This window comes from Oncorhynchus keta, unplaced genomic scaffold (genome assembly GCF_023373465.1).
Source record: "Oncorhynchus keta strain PuntledgeMale-10-30-2019 unplaced genomic scaffold, Oket_V2 Un_contig_25539_pilon_pilon, whole genome shotgun sequence".
Taxonomy (NCBI): domain Eukaryota; kingdom Metazoa; phylum Chordata; class Actinopteri; order Salmoniformes; family Salmonidae; genus Oncorhynchus; species Oncorhynchus keta.
The window spans coordinates 2,527-21,034 of NW_026284497.1; the positions used below are offsets into that span (position 1 = coordinate 2,527).

Genomic DNA, 18,508 nt, shown 5'->3' on the forward strand with positions numbered 1-18,508 from the left:
CTCTCTCTGTCTCTCTCTCTCTCTCTGTCTCTCTCTCTCTGTCTCTCTCTGTCTCTCTCTTCTCTGTCTCTCTCTGTCTCTCTCTCTCTCTGTCTCTCTCTCTCTGTCTCTCTCTGTCTTTCTCTGTCTCTGTCTCTCTCTCTCTCTCTCTTCTCTCTCTCTCCCTCTCTCTCTCTGTCTCTCTCTCTCTCTCTCTGTCTCTCTCTCTCTCTCTCTCTCTCTCTGTCTCTGTCTCTCTCTCTCTGTCTCTCTCTCTCTCTTTCAGAACGTGATGTTCCCTGGTGCTGGAGACGAGGGCATCTTGGAGTACAAGTCTGTCATCTACTACCAGATCAAACAGCCACGCTGGTTTGAAACCATCAAGGTTGGTCTGTCTTATATATCCTTGTGTGTGTGATGTGTTTGTGTGTGTGTGTGTGTTCATGTACATGTACTTTAATTTTGAGATGCATTGAGTTTCATTTAGCTGTCTGTCTCTGTCTAACTGTTGAACCTCAAGGTTGCCATCCCCATTGAAGATGTGAACCGAAGTCACCTGCGATTCACCTTCCGTCACCGATCATCTCAAGAATGTAAGTACAAATGTGAATGTTTTGAAGGTCTTTTCTGACCCTATTTAACTGAGAGAGAGGATGACAGTGGGGGAGAGAGGAGAGGGATGACAGTGGGGAAAGATGGAGAGGGGTGACAGTGGGGGAGAGGGAGAGGATGACAGTGGGGGAGAGGGAGAGGATGACAGTGGGGAAAGATGGAGGGGGTGACAGTGGGGGAAAGATGGAGAGGGGTGACAGTGGGGATGGATGGAGAGGGTGACAGTGGGGATGGATGGAGAGGATGACAGTGGGGAAAGATGGAGAGGGGTGACAGTGGGGAGAGAGGGTGACAGTGGGAAGATGGAGAGGGGGTGACAGTGGGGAGAGAGGGTGACAGTGGGGAAAGATGAGAGGGGTGACAGTGGGGAGAGAGGGTGACAGTGGGGAAATATGGAGAGAGAGGATGACAGTGGGGAAAGATGGAGAGGGGTGACAGTGGGGAGAGAGGGTGACAGTGGGGAAATATGGAGAGAGGATGACAGTGGGGCAAGATGGAGAGGGGTGACAGTGGGGAGAGAGGGTGACAGTGGGGAAAGATGGAGACAGGGTGACAGTTGGGAAAGATGGAGAGAGGATGACAGTGGGGAAAGATGGAGAGAGGATGACAGTGGGGAAAGATGGAGAGAGAGGGTGACAGTGGGGAAAGATGGAGAGAGAGGATGACAGTGGGGAAAGATGGAGACAGGGTGACAGTTGGGAAATATGGAGAGGGGATGACAGTGGGGGAAAGATGGAGAGAGGATGACAGTGGGGAAAGATGGAGAGAGAGGGTGACAGTGGGGAGAGAGGGTGACAGTGGGGAAATATGGAGAGAGGATGACAGTGGGGAAAGATGGAGAGGGGGTGACAGTGGGGAGAGAGGGTGACAGTGGGGAAAGATGTAGAGGGGATGACAGTGGGGGAAAGATGAGACAGGGTGACAGTTGGGAAAGATGGAGAGAGGATGACAGTGGGGGAAAGATGGAGAGAGGATGACAGTGGGGAAAGATGGAGAGAGGGTGACAGTGGGGAAAGATGGAGAGAGAGGATGACAGTGGGGAAAGATGGAGAGAGGATGACAGTGGGGAAAGAGGGGAGAGAGGATGACAGTGGGGAAAGATGGAGAGAGAGGGTGACAGTGGGGAAAGATGGAGAGAGGATGACAGTGGGGAAAGATGGAGAGAGGATGACAGTGGGGAAAGATGGAGAGGATGACAGTATGGAGAGGGGGTGACAGTGGGGAAAGATGGAGAGAGAGGATGACAGTGGGGAAAGATGGAGAGAGGATGACAGTGGGGAAAGATGGAGAGGATGACAGTATGGAGAGGGGGTGACAGTGGGGGAAAGATGGAGAGAGGATGACAGTGGGGAAAGATGGAGAGGGGGTGACAGTGGGGAAAGATGGAGAGAGAGGATGACAGTGGGGAAAGATGGAGAGAGAGGGTGACAGTGGGGAAAGATGGAGAGAGGATGACAGTGGGGAAAGATGGAGAGAGGGTGACAGTGGGGAAAGATGGAGAGAGGATGACAGTGGGGAAAGAGGGAGAGAGAGGGTGACAGTGGCGAAAGATGGAGAGAGAGGGTGACAGTGGGGAAAGATGGAGAGAGGATGACAGTGGGGAAAGATGGAGAGAGGATGACAGTGGGGAAAGATGGAGAGGATGACAGTATGGAGAGGGGGTGACAGTGGGGAAAGATGGAGAGAGAGGGATGACAGTGGGGAAAGATGGAGAGAGGATGACAGTGGGGAAAGATGGAGAGGATGACAGTATGGAGAGGGGGTGACAGTGGGGAAAGATGGAGAGAGGATGACAGTGGGGAAAGATGGAGAGAGGATGACAGTGGGGAAAGATGGAGAGAGAGGATGACAGTGGGGAAAGATGGAGAGAGAGGGTGACAGTGGGGAAAGATGGAGAGAGGATGACAGTGGGGAAAGATGGAGAGAGGATGACAGTGGGGAAAGATGGAGAGAGAGGATGACAGTGGGGAAAGATGAGAGAGGGTGACAGTGGCGAAAGATGGAGAGAGGGTGACAGTGGCGAAAGATGGAGAGAGGATGACAGTGGGGAAAGATGGAGAGGATGACAGTATGGAGAGGATGACAGTATGGAGAGGGGGTGACAGTGGGGAAAGATGGAGACAGGGTGACAGTGGGGAAAGATGGAGAGAGGATGACAGTGGGGAAAGATGGAGAGAGGGTGACAGTGACAGTAACTTATATCACTAGGCCACGAGCACACATTTAAATTCATGGACCACTATACCACCCTAGGCCATGAGCACAAATATAAATTCATAATTTAGACCACTAGGCTACTAGCCTAAATTTAAATTCATACAATTATTCAGACAATGAATTCATAAATACTAAGCAATTGGCTCCTGACCTGTCCCCAGTCGTCCGTCAAGCAGACTGGGTCCTGGCCCTACATCCTGGCACTCATAGGGAACAGGAGGCCATTTAGGACAGAAGCCCTGGTCATAACAATTACTATACAGTTCACCCTGTGTCACTTTAATTGTGGAATGAAATTCCCCTCATGAGATTCATGTTATTCTGTTGGAATGGCAGGCTGGCTGTCGGTGGGTCCCGGGCTGGCTGTCGGTGGGGCCCGGGCTGGCTGTCGGTGGGGCCCTGGCTGGCTGTCGGTGGGGCCCTGGCTGGCTGTCGGTGGGGCCGGGCTGGCTGTCGGTGGGGCCCGGCTGGCAGTCGGTGGGGCCCGGGCTGGCTGTCGGTGGGGCTCGGGCTGGCTGTCGGTGGGGCCCGGGCTGGCTGTCGGTGGGGCCCGGGCTGGCTGTCGGTGGGGCCCGGGCTGGCTGTCGGTGGGTCCCGGGCTGGCTGTCGGTGGGGCCCGGGCTGGCTGTCGGTGGGGCCCGGGCTGGCTGTCGGTGGGGCCCGGGCTGGCTGTCGGTGGGGCCCGGGCTGGCTGTCGGTGGGGCCCGGGCTGGCTGTCGGTGGGGCTCGGGCTGGGAGAATTGCCTCTAACTGCTCATTTGTATGTTGGGAAAGGCGTCCGCCAGGCTGAAGGGACTCCATTCTAAATGTATGTATTTATTTTGTTGGTGTTTTTAATGTTTATGGGTGTGGAACAGGGCTGAGGAAGGCTGTCCTGGCAACCTTGTTGCTCCATCTGCTCGCCTCATGGTGTATTAACAGTTAGTCCAGCCAAGACGAGCTGGGAGAGGCGGCCGTATGCAAAACGATCAATTAGCAGGTCCAGACAGCCTGGACTGGGGGTTGTCTGTTTGAAACGTTCTGTATTTAGGGTGAAGCTATCCGTCCTCTCCTTCAGCATTGACACACACACACTGTTGTGGGCTTCAGCAAAGACTAATCCTCTAGCACGGTTTACTTCTCATACACTCAGCCAGCCAGTCACTCAGCCAGCCAGCCAGTCAGTCACTCGGCCAGCCAGTCAGTCACTCGGCCAGCCAGTCAGTCACTCGGCCAGCCAGTCAGTCACTCGGCCAGCCAGTCAGTCACTCGGCCAGCCAGCCAGCCACTCGGCCAGCCAGCCAGCCACTCGGCCAGCCAGCCAGCCACTCGGCCAGCCAGCCAGCCACTCGGCCAGCCAGTCAGTCACTCAGCCAGCCAGTCAGGCTGTGCCCCTGCCCTGTCAAGTGAAATCCATAGATTAGGGTCTAATGACTTTATTTAAATGGACAATTTTCCTTTTTTGAACTGTAATTCAGTAAAATCCTATAAATTGTTGCAAGTTGCGTTTTTAACTAATTTTCCTTCAGTATAGTTAATTGCCTTGTCTTTCTGGCTCAGGTTGGATGATTACCTACCTGAGGCATGTTTGATGGCTGATATTTCCCATCCTGCCCTATTCACCTGTTGGGGACGATGTTATCATTCAGTGTATAGGAGGTATGGGAGAGAGAGAGTACATTTCAGAGGGTTCATTCTAGGTCAGTGAACAGCTGAGATGTACAGGTTTCTGGACAGAATAATCCACTGACTCCCAGCTGTTTTAATCTGTGACTCTGTGTTTGTGTCTGATGGGAAGTCATTGCGTAGTGACTCCACTCCTCTCCTGATTCTGCAGCATACATACCGTACGTAGTCCTCTTCTATCTTTCTATTGGTTGTCTTCCAGTCCAGCGAGCAGAGCGATTATTCACCGCGCCAGGCTACGGGTAGAAAACCAATACGTTGATTTATACAGATTGAATGCACCAGATGCTCCCGGTGAATCACGCTCCTGAACGTCACGTAAATTTGAGCTTGTTGATCTGTGATGGTGAATTATTCGGTCCCATCCGGACACAGCCGTTACTCTCCTCTCGGTTTCTATAGGACCCACACGGAGGCTGCTTCACAAATACTGTTCTATTGTCTATGTGGTACCCTCAGGGTCTTGTTTCTATAGGACCCACACGGAGGCTGCTTCACAAATACTGTTCTATTGTCTATGTGGTACCCTCAGGGTCTTGTTTCTATAGGACCCACACGGAGGCTGCTTCACAAATACTGTTCTATTGTCTATGTGGTACCCTCAGGGTCATGTTTCTATAGGACCCACACGGAGGCTGCTTCACAAATACTGTTCTATTGTCTATGTGGTACCCTCAGGGTCTGGTCAGAATATACAGTGTGCTGACATCATTCTCCCTGGGGGATAGTGTAGCTAAGATGTAGCGAGAATACACTCTGATTATACAGTGTGCTGACATCATTCTCCCTGGGGATAGTGTAGCGAAGATGTAGCGAGAATACACTCTGATTATACAGTGTGCTGACATCATTCTCCCTGGGGGATAGTGTAGCGAAGATGTAGCGAGAATACACTCTGAATATACAGTATGCTGACATCATTCTCCCTGGGGGATAGTGTAGCGAAGATGTAGCGAGAATACACTCTGATTATACAGTGTGTTGACATCATTCTCCCTGGGGGATAGTGTAGCGAAGATGTAGCGAGAATACACTCTGTATATACAGTGTGCTGACATCATTCTCCCTGCTCTATAACTGGTTGTCTGGTTCAGTGGGCGGGGCTCTAACTGGTTGTCTGGTTCAGTGGGCCTGGGCTCTAACTGGTTGTCTGGTTCAGTGGGCCTGGGCTCTAACTGGTTGTCTGGTTCAGTGGGCGGGGCTCTAACTGGTTGTCTGGTTCAGTGGGCGGGGCTCTAACTGGTTGTCTGGTTCATTGGGCGGGGCTCTAACTGGTTGTCTGGTTCAGTGGGCGGGGCTCTAACTGGTTGTCTGGTTCAGTGGGCCTGGGCTCTAACTGGTTGTCTGGTTCAGTGGGCGGGGCTCTAACTGGTTGTCTGGTTCAGTGGGCGGGGCTCTAACTGGTTGTATGGTTCAGTGGGCGGGGCTCCAGCTGGTTGTCTGGTTCGGTGGGCCTGGGCTCTAACTGGTTGTCTGGTTCAGTGGGCGGGGCTCTAACTGGTTGTCTGGTTCGGTGGGCCCGGGCTCTAACTGGTTGTCTGGTTCAGTGGGCGGGGCTCTAACTGGTTGTCTGGTTCGGTGGGCCTGGGCTCTAACTGGTTGTCTGGTTCAGTGGGCGGGGCTCTAACTGGTTGTCTGGATCGGTGGGCGGGGCTCTAACTGGTTGTCTGGTTCAGTGGGCCGGGGCTCTAACTGGTTGTCTGGTTCAGTGGGCGGGGCTCTAACTGGTTGTCTGGTTCAGTGGGCGGGGCTCTAACTGGTTGTCTGGTTCAGTGGGCCTGGGCTCTAACTGGTTGTCTGGTTCAGTGGGTCTGGGCTCTAACTGGTTATCTGGTTCAGTGGGCCTGGGCTCTAACTGGTTGTCTGGTTCAGTGGGCCTGGGCTCTAACTGGTTGTCTGGTTCAGTGGGCCTGGACTCTAACTGGTTGTCTGGTTCAGTGGGTCTGGGCTCTAACTGGTTGTCTGGTTCAGTGGGCGGGGCTCTAACTGGTTGTCTGGTTCGGTGGGCCTGGGCTCTAACTGGTTGTCTGGTTCAGTGGGCGGGGCTCTAACTGGTTGTCTGGTTAGGTGGGCCCGGGCTCTAACTGGTTGTCTGGTTCAGTGGGCGGGGCTCTAACTGGTTGTCTGGTTCGGTGGGCCTGGGCTCTAACTGGTTGTCTGGTTCAGTGGGCGGGGCTCTAACTGGTTGTCTGGTTCGGTGGGCGGGGCTCTAACTGGTTGTCTGGTTCAGTGGGCCTGGGCTCTAACTGGTTGTCTGGTTCAGTGGGCGGGGCTCTAACTGGTTGTCTGGTTCAGTGGGCGGGGCTCTAACTGGTTGTCTGGTTCAGTGGGCCTGGGCTCTAACTGGTTGTCTGGTTCAGTGGGTCTGGGCTCTAACTGGTTGTCTGGTTCAGTGGGCCTGGGCTCTAACTGGTTGTCTGGTTCAGTGGGCCTGGGCTCTAACTGGTTGTCTGGTTCAGTGGGCGGGGCTCTAACTGCTTGTCTGGTTCAGTGGGCCTGGGCTCTAACTGTTTGTCTGGTTCAGTGGGCGGGGCTCTAACTGGTTGTCTGGTTCGGTGGGCCTGGGCTCTAACTGGTTGTCTGGTTCAGTGGGCCTGGGCTCTAACTGGTTGTCTGGTTCAGTGGGCGGGGCTCTAACTGCTTGTCTGGTTCAGTGGGCCTGGGCTCTAACTGTTTGTCTGGTTCAGTGGGCGGGGCTCTAACTGGTTGTCTGGTTCAGTGGGCCTGGGCTCTAACTGGTTGTCTGGTTCAGTGGGCCTGGGCTCTAACTGGTTGTCTGGTTCAGTGGGCGGGGCTCTAACTGCTTGTCTGGTTCAGTGGGCCTGGGCTCTAACTGTTTGTCTGGTTCAGTGGGCGGGGCTCTAACTGGTTGTCTGGTTCGGTGGGCCTGGGCTCTAACTGGTGGGCGGGGCTCTAACTGGTTGTCTGGTTCAGTGGGCCTGGGCTCTAACTGGTTGTCTGGTTCAGTGGGCGGGGCTCTAACTGGTGATATCCTTTGCTCCCCCTGCAGCTAAAGACAAATCGGAGAAGATATTCGCCCTGTCGTTTGTGAAGCTGATGAGGTACGATGGGACGACCCTGAGGGACGGAGAGCACGATCTCATCGTATACAAGGTATGTAATATACAGGGTAGGTAATATAACACCACCTCATCGTATACAGGGTAGGTAATATAACACCACCTCATCGTATTCAGGGTAATATAACACCACCTCATCGTATGCAGGTAATATAACACCACCTCATCGTATACAGGGTAGGTAATATAACACCACCTCATCGTATACAGGGTAGGTAATATAACACCACCTCATCGTATACAGGTAATATAACACCACCTCATCGTATTCAGGGTAATATAACACCACCTCATCGTATACAGGGTAGGTAATATAACACCACCTCATCATATACAGGGTAGGTAATATAACACCACCTCATCGTATTCAGGGTAGGTAATATAACACCACCTCATCATATACAGGGTAGGTAATATAACACCACCTCATCGTATTCAGGGTAATATAACACCACCTCATCGTATTCAGGGTAATATAACACCACCTCATCGTATACAGGGTAGGTAATATAACACTACCTCATCATATTCAGGGTAATATAACACCACCTCATCGTATTCAGGGTAATATAACACTACCTCATCGTATTCAGGGTAATATAACACCACCTCATCGTATTCAGGGTAGGTAATATAACACCACCTCATCGTATACAGGTAATATAACACCACCTCATCGTATTCAGGGCAGGTAATATAACACCACCTCATCGTATTCAGGGTAATATAACACCACCTCATCGTATACAGGGTAGGTAATATAACACCACCTCATCGTATTCAGGGTAGGTAATATAACACCACCTCATCTTATACAGGGTAGGTAATATAACACCACCTCATCGTATGCAGGTAATATAACACCACCTCATCGTATACAGGGTAGGTAATATAACACCACCTCATCGTATGCAGGTAATATAACACCACCTCATCGTATACAGGGTAGGTAATATAACACCACCTCATCTTATACAGGGTAGGTAATATAACACCACCTCATCGTATGCAGGTAATATAACACCACCTCATCGTATACAGGGTAGGTAATATAACACCACCTCATCGTATTCAGGGTAGGTAATATAACACCACCTCATCGTATACAGGGTAGGTAATATAACACCACCTCATCGTATACAGGGTAGGTAATATAACACCACCTCATCGTATACAGGGTAGGTAATATAACACCACCTCATCGTATACAGGGTAGGTAATATAACACCACCTCATCGTATTCAGGGTAATATAACACCACCTCATCATATACAGGGTAGGTAATATAACACCACCTCATCGTATTCAGGGTAATATAACACCACCTCATCATATACAGGGTAGGTAATATAACACTACCTCATCTTATACAGGGTAGGTAATATAACACCACCTCATCTTATACAGGGTAGGTAATATAACACCACCTCATCGTATGCAGGTAATATAACACCACCTCATCGTATACAGGGTAGGTAATATAACACCACCTCATCGTATGCAGGTAATATAACACCACCTCATCGTATACAGGGTAGGTAATATAACACCACCTCATCGTATTCAGGGTAATATAACACCACCTCATCGTATACAGGGTAGGTAATATAACACCGCCTCATCGTATTCAGGGTAGGTAATATAACACCACCTCATCGTATACAGGGTAGGTAATATAACACCACCTCATCGTATACAGGGTAGGTGATATAACACCACCTCATCGTATACAGGGTAGGTAATATAACACCACCTCATCGTATTCAGGGTAATATAACACCACCTCATCGTATACAGGGTAGGTAATATAACACCACCCCATCGTATTCAGGGTAGGTAATATAACACCACCTCATCGTATACAGGGTATGTAATATAACACCACCTCATCGTATACAGGTAATATAACACCACCTCATCGTATACAGGGTAGGTAATATAACACCACCTCATCGTATTCAGGGTAGGTAATATAACACCACCTCATCGTATACAGGGTAGGTAATATAACACCACCTCATCGTATACAGGTAATATAACACCACCTCATCGTATACAGGGTAGGTAATATAACACCACCTCATCGTATTCAGGGTAATATAACACCACCTCATCGTATACAGGTAATATAACACCACCTCATCGTATACAGGGTAGGTAATATAACACCACCTCATCGTATTCAGGGTAATATAACACCACCTCATCGTATTCAGGGTAATATAACACCACTTCATCGTATACAGGGTAATATAACACCACCTCATCGTATTCAGGGTAGGTAATATAACACCACCTCATCGTATTCAGGGTAGGTAATATAACACCACCTCATCGTATTCAGGGTAGGTAATATAACTCCACCTCATCGTATACAGGGTAGGTAATATAACACTACCTCATCGTATTCAGGGTAGGTGATATAACACCACCTCATCGTATACAGGGTAGGTAATATAACACCACCTCATCGTATTCAGGGTAGGTAATATAGCACCACCTCATCGTATACAGGGTAGGTAATATGACACCACCTCATCGTATACAGTGCAGGTAATATAACACCACCTCATCGTATACAGGGTAGGTAATATAACACCACCTCATCGTATACAGGGTAGGTAATATAACACCACCTCATCGTATTCAGGGTAGGTAATATAGCACCACCTCATCGTATACAGGGTAGGTAATATAACACCACCTCATCGTATTCAGGGTAGGTAATATAACACTACCTCATCGTATACAGGGTAGGTAATATAACACCACCTCATCGTATTCAGGGTAATATAACACCACCTCATCGTATACAGGGTAGGTAATATAACACCACCTCATCGTATACAGGGTAGGTAATATAACACCACCTCATCGTATACAGGGTAGGTAATATAACACCACCTCATCGTATACAGGGTAGGTAATATAACACCACCTCATCGTATACAGGGTAGGTAATATAACACTACCTCATCGTATACAGGGTAGGTAATATAACACCACCTCATCGTATTCAGGGTAGGTAATATAACTCCACCTCATCGTATTCAGGTAATGTAACACCACCTCATCATTTACAGGGTAGGTAATATAACACCACCTCATCATATACAGGGTAGGTAATATAACGCCACCTCATCGTATACAGGGTAGGTAATATAACACCACCTCATCGTATTCAGGGTAATATAACACCACCTCATCGTATACAGGTAATATAACACCACCTCATCGTATACAGGGTAGGTAATATAACACCACCTCATCGTATACAGGGTAGGTAATATAACACCACCTCATCGTATTCAGGTAATATAACACCACCTCATCGTATACAGGGTAGGTAATATAACACCACCTCATCGTATACAGGGTAGGTAATATAACACCACCTCATCGTATTCAGAGTAGGTAATATAACACCACCTCATCGTATACAGGTAATATAACACCACCTCATCGTATACAGGGTAGGTAATATAACACCACCTCATCGTATTCAGAGTAGGTAATATAACACCACCTCATCGTATACAGGTAATATAACACCACCTCATCGTATTCAGGGTAGGTAATATAACACCACCTCATCGTATACAGGGTAGGTAATATAACACTACCTCATCGTATACAGGTAATATAACACCACCTCATCGTATACAGGGTAGGTAATATAACACCACCTCATCGTATACAGGGTAGGTAATATAACACCACCTCATCGTATACAGGGTAGGTAATATAACACTACCTCATCGTATTCAGGGTAGGTAATATAACACCACCTCATCGTATACAGGGTAGGTAATATAACACCACCTCATCGTATACAGGGTAGGTAATATAACACCACCTCATCGTATACAGGGTAGGTAATATAACACTACCTCATCGTATACAGGGTAGGTAATATAACACCACCTCATCGTATACAGGGTAGGTAATATAACACCACCTCATCGTATACAGGGTAGGTAATATAACACCACCTCATCGTATACAGGGTAGGTAATATAACACCACCTCATCGTATACAGGGTAGGTAATATAACACCACCTCATCGTATACAGGGTAGGTAATATAACACCACCTCATCGATACAGGGTAGGTAATATAACACCACCTCATCGTATACATGGTAGGTAATATAACACCACCTCATCGTATACAGGGTAGGTAATATAACACCACCTCATCATATTCAGGGTAATATAACACCACCTCATCGTATTCAGGGTAGGTAATATAACACCACCTCATCGTATTCAGGGTAGGTAATATAACACCACCTCATCGTATACAGGGTAGGTAATATAACACCACCTCATCATATTCAGGGTAGGTAATATAACACCACCTCATCGTATTCAGGGTAGGTAATATAACACCACCTCATCGTATACAGGGTAGGTAATATAACACCACCTCATCGTATTCAGGGTAGGTAATATAACACCACCTCATCATATTCAGGGTAGGTAATATAACACCACCTCATCGTATTCAGGGTAGGTAATATAACACCACCTCATCGTATACAGGGTAGGTAATATAACACCACCTCATCGTATTCAGGGTAGGTAATATAACACCACCTCATCGTATTCAGGGTAATATAACACCACCTCATCGTATTCAGGGTAATATAACACCACCTCATCGTATTCAGGGTAATATAACACCACCTCATCATATACAGGGTAATATAACACCACCTCATCGTATTCAGGGTAGGTAATATAACACCACCTCATCGTATTCAGGTAATATAACACCACCTCATCGTATTCAGGGTAATATAACACCACCTCATCGTATTCAGGGGGTAATATAACACCACCTCATCGTATTCAGGTAATATAACACCACCTCATCGTATTCAGGGTAGGTAATATAACACCACCTCATCGTATTCAGGGTAGGTAATATAACACCACCTCATCGTATTCAGGGTAATATAACACCACCTCATCGTATTCAGGGTAATATAACACCACCTCATCGTATTCAGGTAATATAACACCACCTCATCATATTCAGGGGGTAATATAACACCACCTCATCATATTCAGGGTAATATAACACCACCTCATCGTATACAGGGTAGGTAATATAACACCACCTCATCGTATACAGGGTAGGTAATATAACACCACCTCATCGTATACAGGGTAGGTAATTTAACACCACCTCATCGTATTCAGGGTAATATAACACCACCTCATCGTATACAGGGTAGGTAATATAACACCACCTCATCATATTCAGGGTAGGTAATATAACACCACCTCATCGTATTCAGGGTAATATAACACCACCTCATCGTATTCAGGGTAATATAACACCACCTCATCGTATTCAGGTAATATAACACCACCTCATCGTATACAGGGTAGGTAATATAACACCACCTCATCGTATACAGGGTAATATAACACCACCTCATCGTATACAGGGTAGGTAATATAACACCACCTCATCGTATACAGGGTAGGTAATATAACACCACCTCATCGTATTCAGGGTAGGTAATATAACACCACCTCATCATATACAGGGTAGGTAATATAACACTACCTCATCATATTCAGGGTAATATAACACCACCTCATCGTATTCAGGGTAGGTAATATAACACCACCTCATCATATTCAGGGTAATATAACACCACCTCATCGTATTCAGGGTAATATAACACCACCTCATCGTATTCAGGGTAATATAACACCACCTCATCGTATTCAGGGTAATATAACACCACCTCATCGTATTCAGGGTAATATAACACCACCTCATCATATACAGGGTAGGTAATATAACACCACCTCATCGTATTCAGGGTAATATAACACCACCTCATCGTATTCAGGGTAATATAACACCACCTCATCGTATTCAGGGTAGGTAGTATAACACCACGGACCAGGTATATGTGTATGTGTAATTCTGTATGACCCCCAGGCGGAGGCTAAGAAGCTGGAGGACTCGTCTCTGTACCTGAACCTGCCTGCTACCAAGGTGGAGCTGGAGGAGAAGGGTTTGTCCACTACAGGGAAGGGTTCACACAACCTGGGCAACTGTACCATCAGCAAGGACTCCTTCCAGATAGCAACCCTGGTGTGTTCCACCAAGCTCACACAGAACGGTAAAGAGACTCTCTCTCCCTCTAGCCCTCTCTCCTTCTAGTCCACTACAGTCCACTACAGCCTTCTCTCCCTCCTCTACCCTCTCTCTCCCTCTAGCCCTCTCTCCCTCTAGCCCACTACAGTCCACTACAGCCTTCTCTCCCTCCTCTACCCTCTCTCTCCCTCTAGCCCTCTCTCCCTCTAGCCCACTACAGTCCACTACAGCCTTCTCTCCCTCCTCTACCCTCTCTCTCCCTCTAGCCCTCTCTCCTTCTAGTCCACTACAGTCCACTGCAGCCTTCTCTCCCTCCTCTTCGCTCTCTCCCTCTCTCTCTCTCTCTCCCTCCAGCCTTCTCTCCCTCCTCTACCCTCTCTCCTCCTCTCTCTCTCTCTCTCTCTCTCTCTCTCTCTCTCTCTCTCTCTCTCTCTCTCTCTCTCTCTCTCTCTCTCTCCAGCCCTCCTTACTTCTCCCTCTCCCCCACCTCTCTCTCCCTCCAGCCCTCCCTCTCTCTTCCCTCCCTCCCTCCCTCCCTCCCTACCAGTAAAAGGACCAAGCTGGTGCATGTGACATGATGTTCCTCATCTAGAACTGTACCGTTGGACACCTCATTATAACTATATAGAATGTGTGTTGTTAGACTGGTGCTTTCTGCTGTGAACTTGACTCTTGGCTTCTGGGCTCAAGGCTTCCTCTCCTTTTGACTGTCTGTGAACTAAACAGCCATTTGTCAGAAGAATGAACCAAACCCTAGGATGGTTTTCAATCTCAGTCTCGGGCTACAAGATGGGATGAACATGGGAACAAAGACGAGATGAAAACGGAAGCAATGAGAACAAAGACCAGGGAAAGACTGGGGCACTGACTACAACAGCCCATCTTTTGGCACTTTAAATTCATAGTTTTACTAGCAGCCATTTCCTGTCCGTCCCACCACGAAGACACATTCTGAATAAAGAGCGCTCTGACTCAGATCATGTGAAACAGAGATGGAGATGAAGAATTAAAAGAAAGATAATTTCTGCTATGCTCCCAGGGAGCCATTGAAACAACTCAGTGTTGTCTAAGTACCTCTCCATTACAGTCCAGTCACAAAGCAGCTATATGCAGCAGTTCTCTCTCTCTCTCTGTCTCTCTGTCTCTCTCTCTCTCTCTCTCTCTCTCTCGCTCTCTCGCTCTCTCGCTCTCTCAGGAATGAGAGGCTGCTGCATATCACAACGCTGCATCCTACACCCTATATAGGGCACTGCTTTTGACCAGAGCCCATAGGGAATAGGGACCCATTTGAAGTGTCGATGTAGACCAGGGTGCATTGCTTTTCCCCTCCCTGTATGGTGACAGAGCTTTCTCCTCATGTTCTTCTCTACTGTGTTTCTCCTGACTTCTCTACTGTGTTTCTCCTGACGTCCTTCTCTCTCTGTGTTTCTCCTCATGTTCTTCTCTCTCTGTGTTTCTCCTGATGTTCTTCTCTACTGTGTTTCTCCTGATGTTCTTCTCTACTGTGTTTCTCCTGATGTTCTTCTCTACTGTGTTTATCCTGACTTCCTTCTCTACTGTGTTTCTCCTGATGTTCTTCTCTACTGTGTTTCTCCTGATGTTCTTCTCTACTGTGTTTCTCCTGATGTTCTTCTCTACTGTGTTTCTCCTGATGTTCTTCTCTACTGTGTTTCTCCTGATGTTCTTCTCTACTGTGTTTCTCCTGATGTTCTTCTCTACTGTGTTTCTCCTGATGTCCTTCTCTCTGTGTTTCTCTGATGTTCTTCTCTACTGTGTTTCTCCTGACTGTGTTCTTCTCTACTGTGTTTCTCCTGATGTTCTTCTCTGATGTCCTCTCTGTGTTTCTCCTGATGTTCTTTCTACTGTGTTTCTCCTGTTTTCTCCTGACTGTTTCTTCTACTGTGTTTCTCCTGATGTTCTTCTCTCTGTGTTTCTCCTGATGTTCTTCTCTACTGTGTTTCTCCTGATGTTCTTCTCTACTGTGTTTCTCCTGATGTTCTTCTCTACTGTGTTTCTCCTGATGTTCTTCTCTACTGTGTTTCTCCTGATGTTCTTCTCTCTGTGTTTCTCTGATGTTCTCTCTGTGTTTCTCCTGATGTTCTTCTCTACTGTGTTTCTCCTGATGTTCTTCTCTACTGTGTTTCTCCTGATGTTCTTCTCTACTGTGTTTCTCCTGATGTTCTTCTCTACTGTGTTTCTCCTGACTTCCTTCTCTCTGTGTTTCTCCTGACTTCCTTCTCTCTGGGGCGGGGTCTGGGGTGGGGTCTGGGGTCTGAGGTGGGGTCTGAGGTTTTACACACCCTCCGTCCTCACCCTATTACACACCCTCCGTCCTCCCCTCTATTACACACCCTCTGTCCTCCCCCCTCCGTCCTCCCCCCTATCACTCACCCCCCTGCTGACTGAGCCCCTCTCCTCACTCCGAAGTGTTACTAGTGATTTCCTCTACCTCATCTCAGTTTAAATATTTTTAATGTGCTTCCCTATGGACCGCCATCCAGCTTCTCGGATATCCCAGAGTCCCCGGCCCGTTTCCATCTGAGATGAAACTCTCCTTTTAATTAAGCTAGAGTTATGCGTCCGCCAGCCCTGGGAGCCGACGGCGTTGGTGAGGAGAAGTGGCTGTGGTCTCTTCTCTTCCCAGGGGGTTGGCACTACAGTCGTGGGACTTTGTCACAGGCAGGAGGACAGCTTGAGAAAATAGGGAGATGAAATGACATGAGAGAGATATCATCTGCAGTGCCTCCTCTCTAAACTTGTAGTGGTCAGATAAACAGAGGTAAGAGCCTTGTGGAGCCCCTCTCCTCTCCTCATCCACCTCATTCTATTCAAGGAGCTTTATTGGCATGGGAAACATGTGTAAACATTACCAAAGCAAGTGAGGTAGATAATATACAAAAGTGAAATAAACAGTAAATATCAGTTTCAAAACAATAAAGACATTACAAATGTCATATTATATATATACAGTGGTGTAACAATGTACAAATGGTTAAAGTACAAAAGGGAAAATAAATAAGCATAAATATGGGTTTTATTTACAATGGTGTTTGTTCTTCACTGGTTGCCCTTTTCTTGTGGCAACAGGTCACACATCTTGCTGATGTGATGTCACACTGTGGAATTTCACCCAGTAGACATGGGAGTTTATCAATATCGTGTTTGTTTCTCCACCTCACTCTCCCCCCTGCTGGCTCCCTCTCCTCTCCTCTCCTCTCCTCTCCTCTCCTCTCCTCTCCTCTCCTCTCCTCTCCTCTCCTCTCCTCTCCTCTCCTCTCCTCTCTTGCTGATCGTTGCTGAGTGTTGGCGCTGCAGATGTACAGATTTGTAACTCCTGGCGAGGCCTGTTTAAATAAGACCAGAGGACTGAACCCTGATAGGTGGATACCCAGAAGACTGAACCCTGATAAGTGGATACCCAGAAGACTGAACCCTGATAGGTGGATACCCAGAAGACTGAACCCTGATAGGTGGATACCCAGAAGACTGAACCCTGATAGGTGGATACCCAGAAGACTGAACCCTGATAGGTGGATACCCAGAAGACTGAACCCTGATAGGTGGATACCCAGAAGACTGAACCCTGATAGGTGGATACCCAGAAGACTGAACCCTGATAGGTGGATACCCAGAAGACTGAACCCTGATAGGTGGATACCCAGAAGACTGAACCCTGATAGGTGGATACCCAGAAGACTGAACCCTGATAGGTGGATACCCAGAAGACTGAACCCTGATAGGTGGATACCCAGAAGACTGAACCCTGATAGGTGGATACCCAGAAGACTGAACCCTGATAGGTGGATACCCAGAAGACTGAATTTGGATACCCAGAAGACTGAACCCTGAGATACCCAGAAGACTGAACCCCTGATAGGTGGATACCTAGGTGGATACCCAGAAGACTGAACCTGATAGGTGGATACCTTCGATAGGTGGATCAGTGTCCAGAAGCTTGATTGATTCAAGTTACAGACAGAGAAGAGGAGGAAGATGAAGGGGTTGAGTTTGAGGAGGGGGTCCCTTATGGCTCAGTTGGTAGAGATGGTGCTGAACGACAGGGGTTGAGTTTGAGGGGGGGTCCCTTATGGCTCAGTTGGTAGAGCATGGTGCTTGTCCCAACAGTTGGTAGAGCATGACAAGGGGTTGAGTTTGAGGAGGGGGTCCCTTATGGCTCAGTTGGTAGAGCACTGAACGACAGGGGTTGAGTTTGAGGAGGGGGTCCCTTATGGCTCAGTTGGTAGAGCATGGTGCTTGAACCAGGGGTTGAGTTTGAGGAGGGGGATATGGCTCAGTTGGAGAGCATGGTGCTTGAACGACAGGGATGGGTTTAGATTCCCAGGGACCAGTATGAAAATGTTTGTACTCATTACTGTAAGTCTCTGGATAAGGTGGCAGTTGGTAAATGACTCAAATGTACATGAGTCGGAAGAGCAGAGGAGTTTGAGGGGGGGTGGAGGAGGCGGAGGCGGAACAGGGAGAGGAGGAGGAACCGAGAGAGAAGGAAGGAGTTATTAGGATTTTTAAAATTAATATTTTTTAAATTTAACCTTTATTTAACTAGCAAGTCTGTTAATAACACACTCTTATTTACAATGACGGCCTAGGAACAGTGGTGTTAAGCCTTGTTTGGGGCAGAATGACAGATTTTGACCTTGTCAGCTCAGGGATTGGATCTAGCAGTCCAGAGGTTACTGGCCCAACTCTCTAACCACTAGGCTACCTGCTCTAACCACTAGACTACCTGAACAACTAGACTAGGTGGCTCTAACCACTAGACTACCTGCTCTAACCACTAGACTAGGTGCTCTAACCACTAGACTACCTGCTG

General features: G+C 47.9%; 1 protein-coding gene across 1 annotated transcript; it reads left to right on the forward strand.

The window, feature by feature from the left end:
* The first annotated feature begins 256 nt into the window (after positions 1–256).
* Positions 257–13,777, forward strand: LOC127922390 (dedicator of cytokinesis protein 1-like). Its single transcript, XM_052506105.1, has 4 exons — positions 257–364; positions 500–572; positions 7,484–7,587; positions 13,519–13,777. The coding sequence occupies exons 1-4, from the start codon at positions 272–274 to the stop codon at positions 13,741–13,743; spliced, it is 495 nt and encodes a 164-aa protein (XP_052362065.1). The 5' UTR covers positions 257–271; the 3' UTR covers positions 13,744–13,777.
* The last annotated feature ends 4,731 nt before the right edge of the window (positions 13,778–18,508 follow it).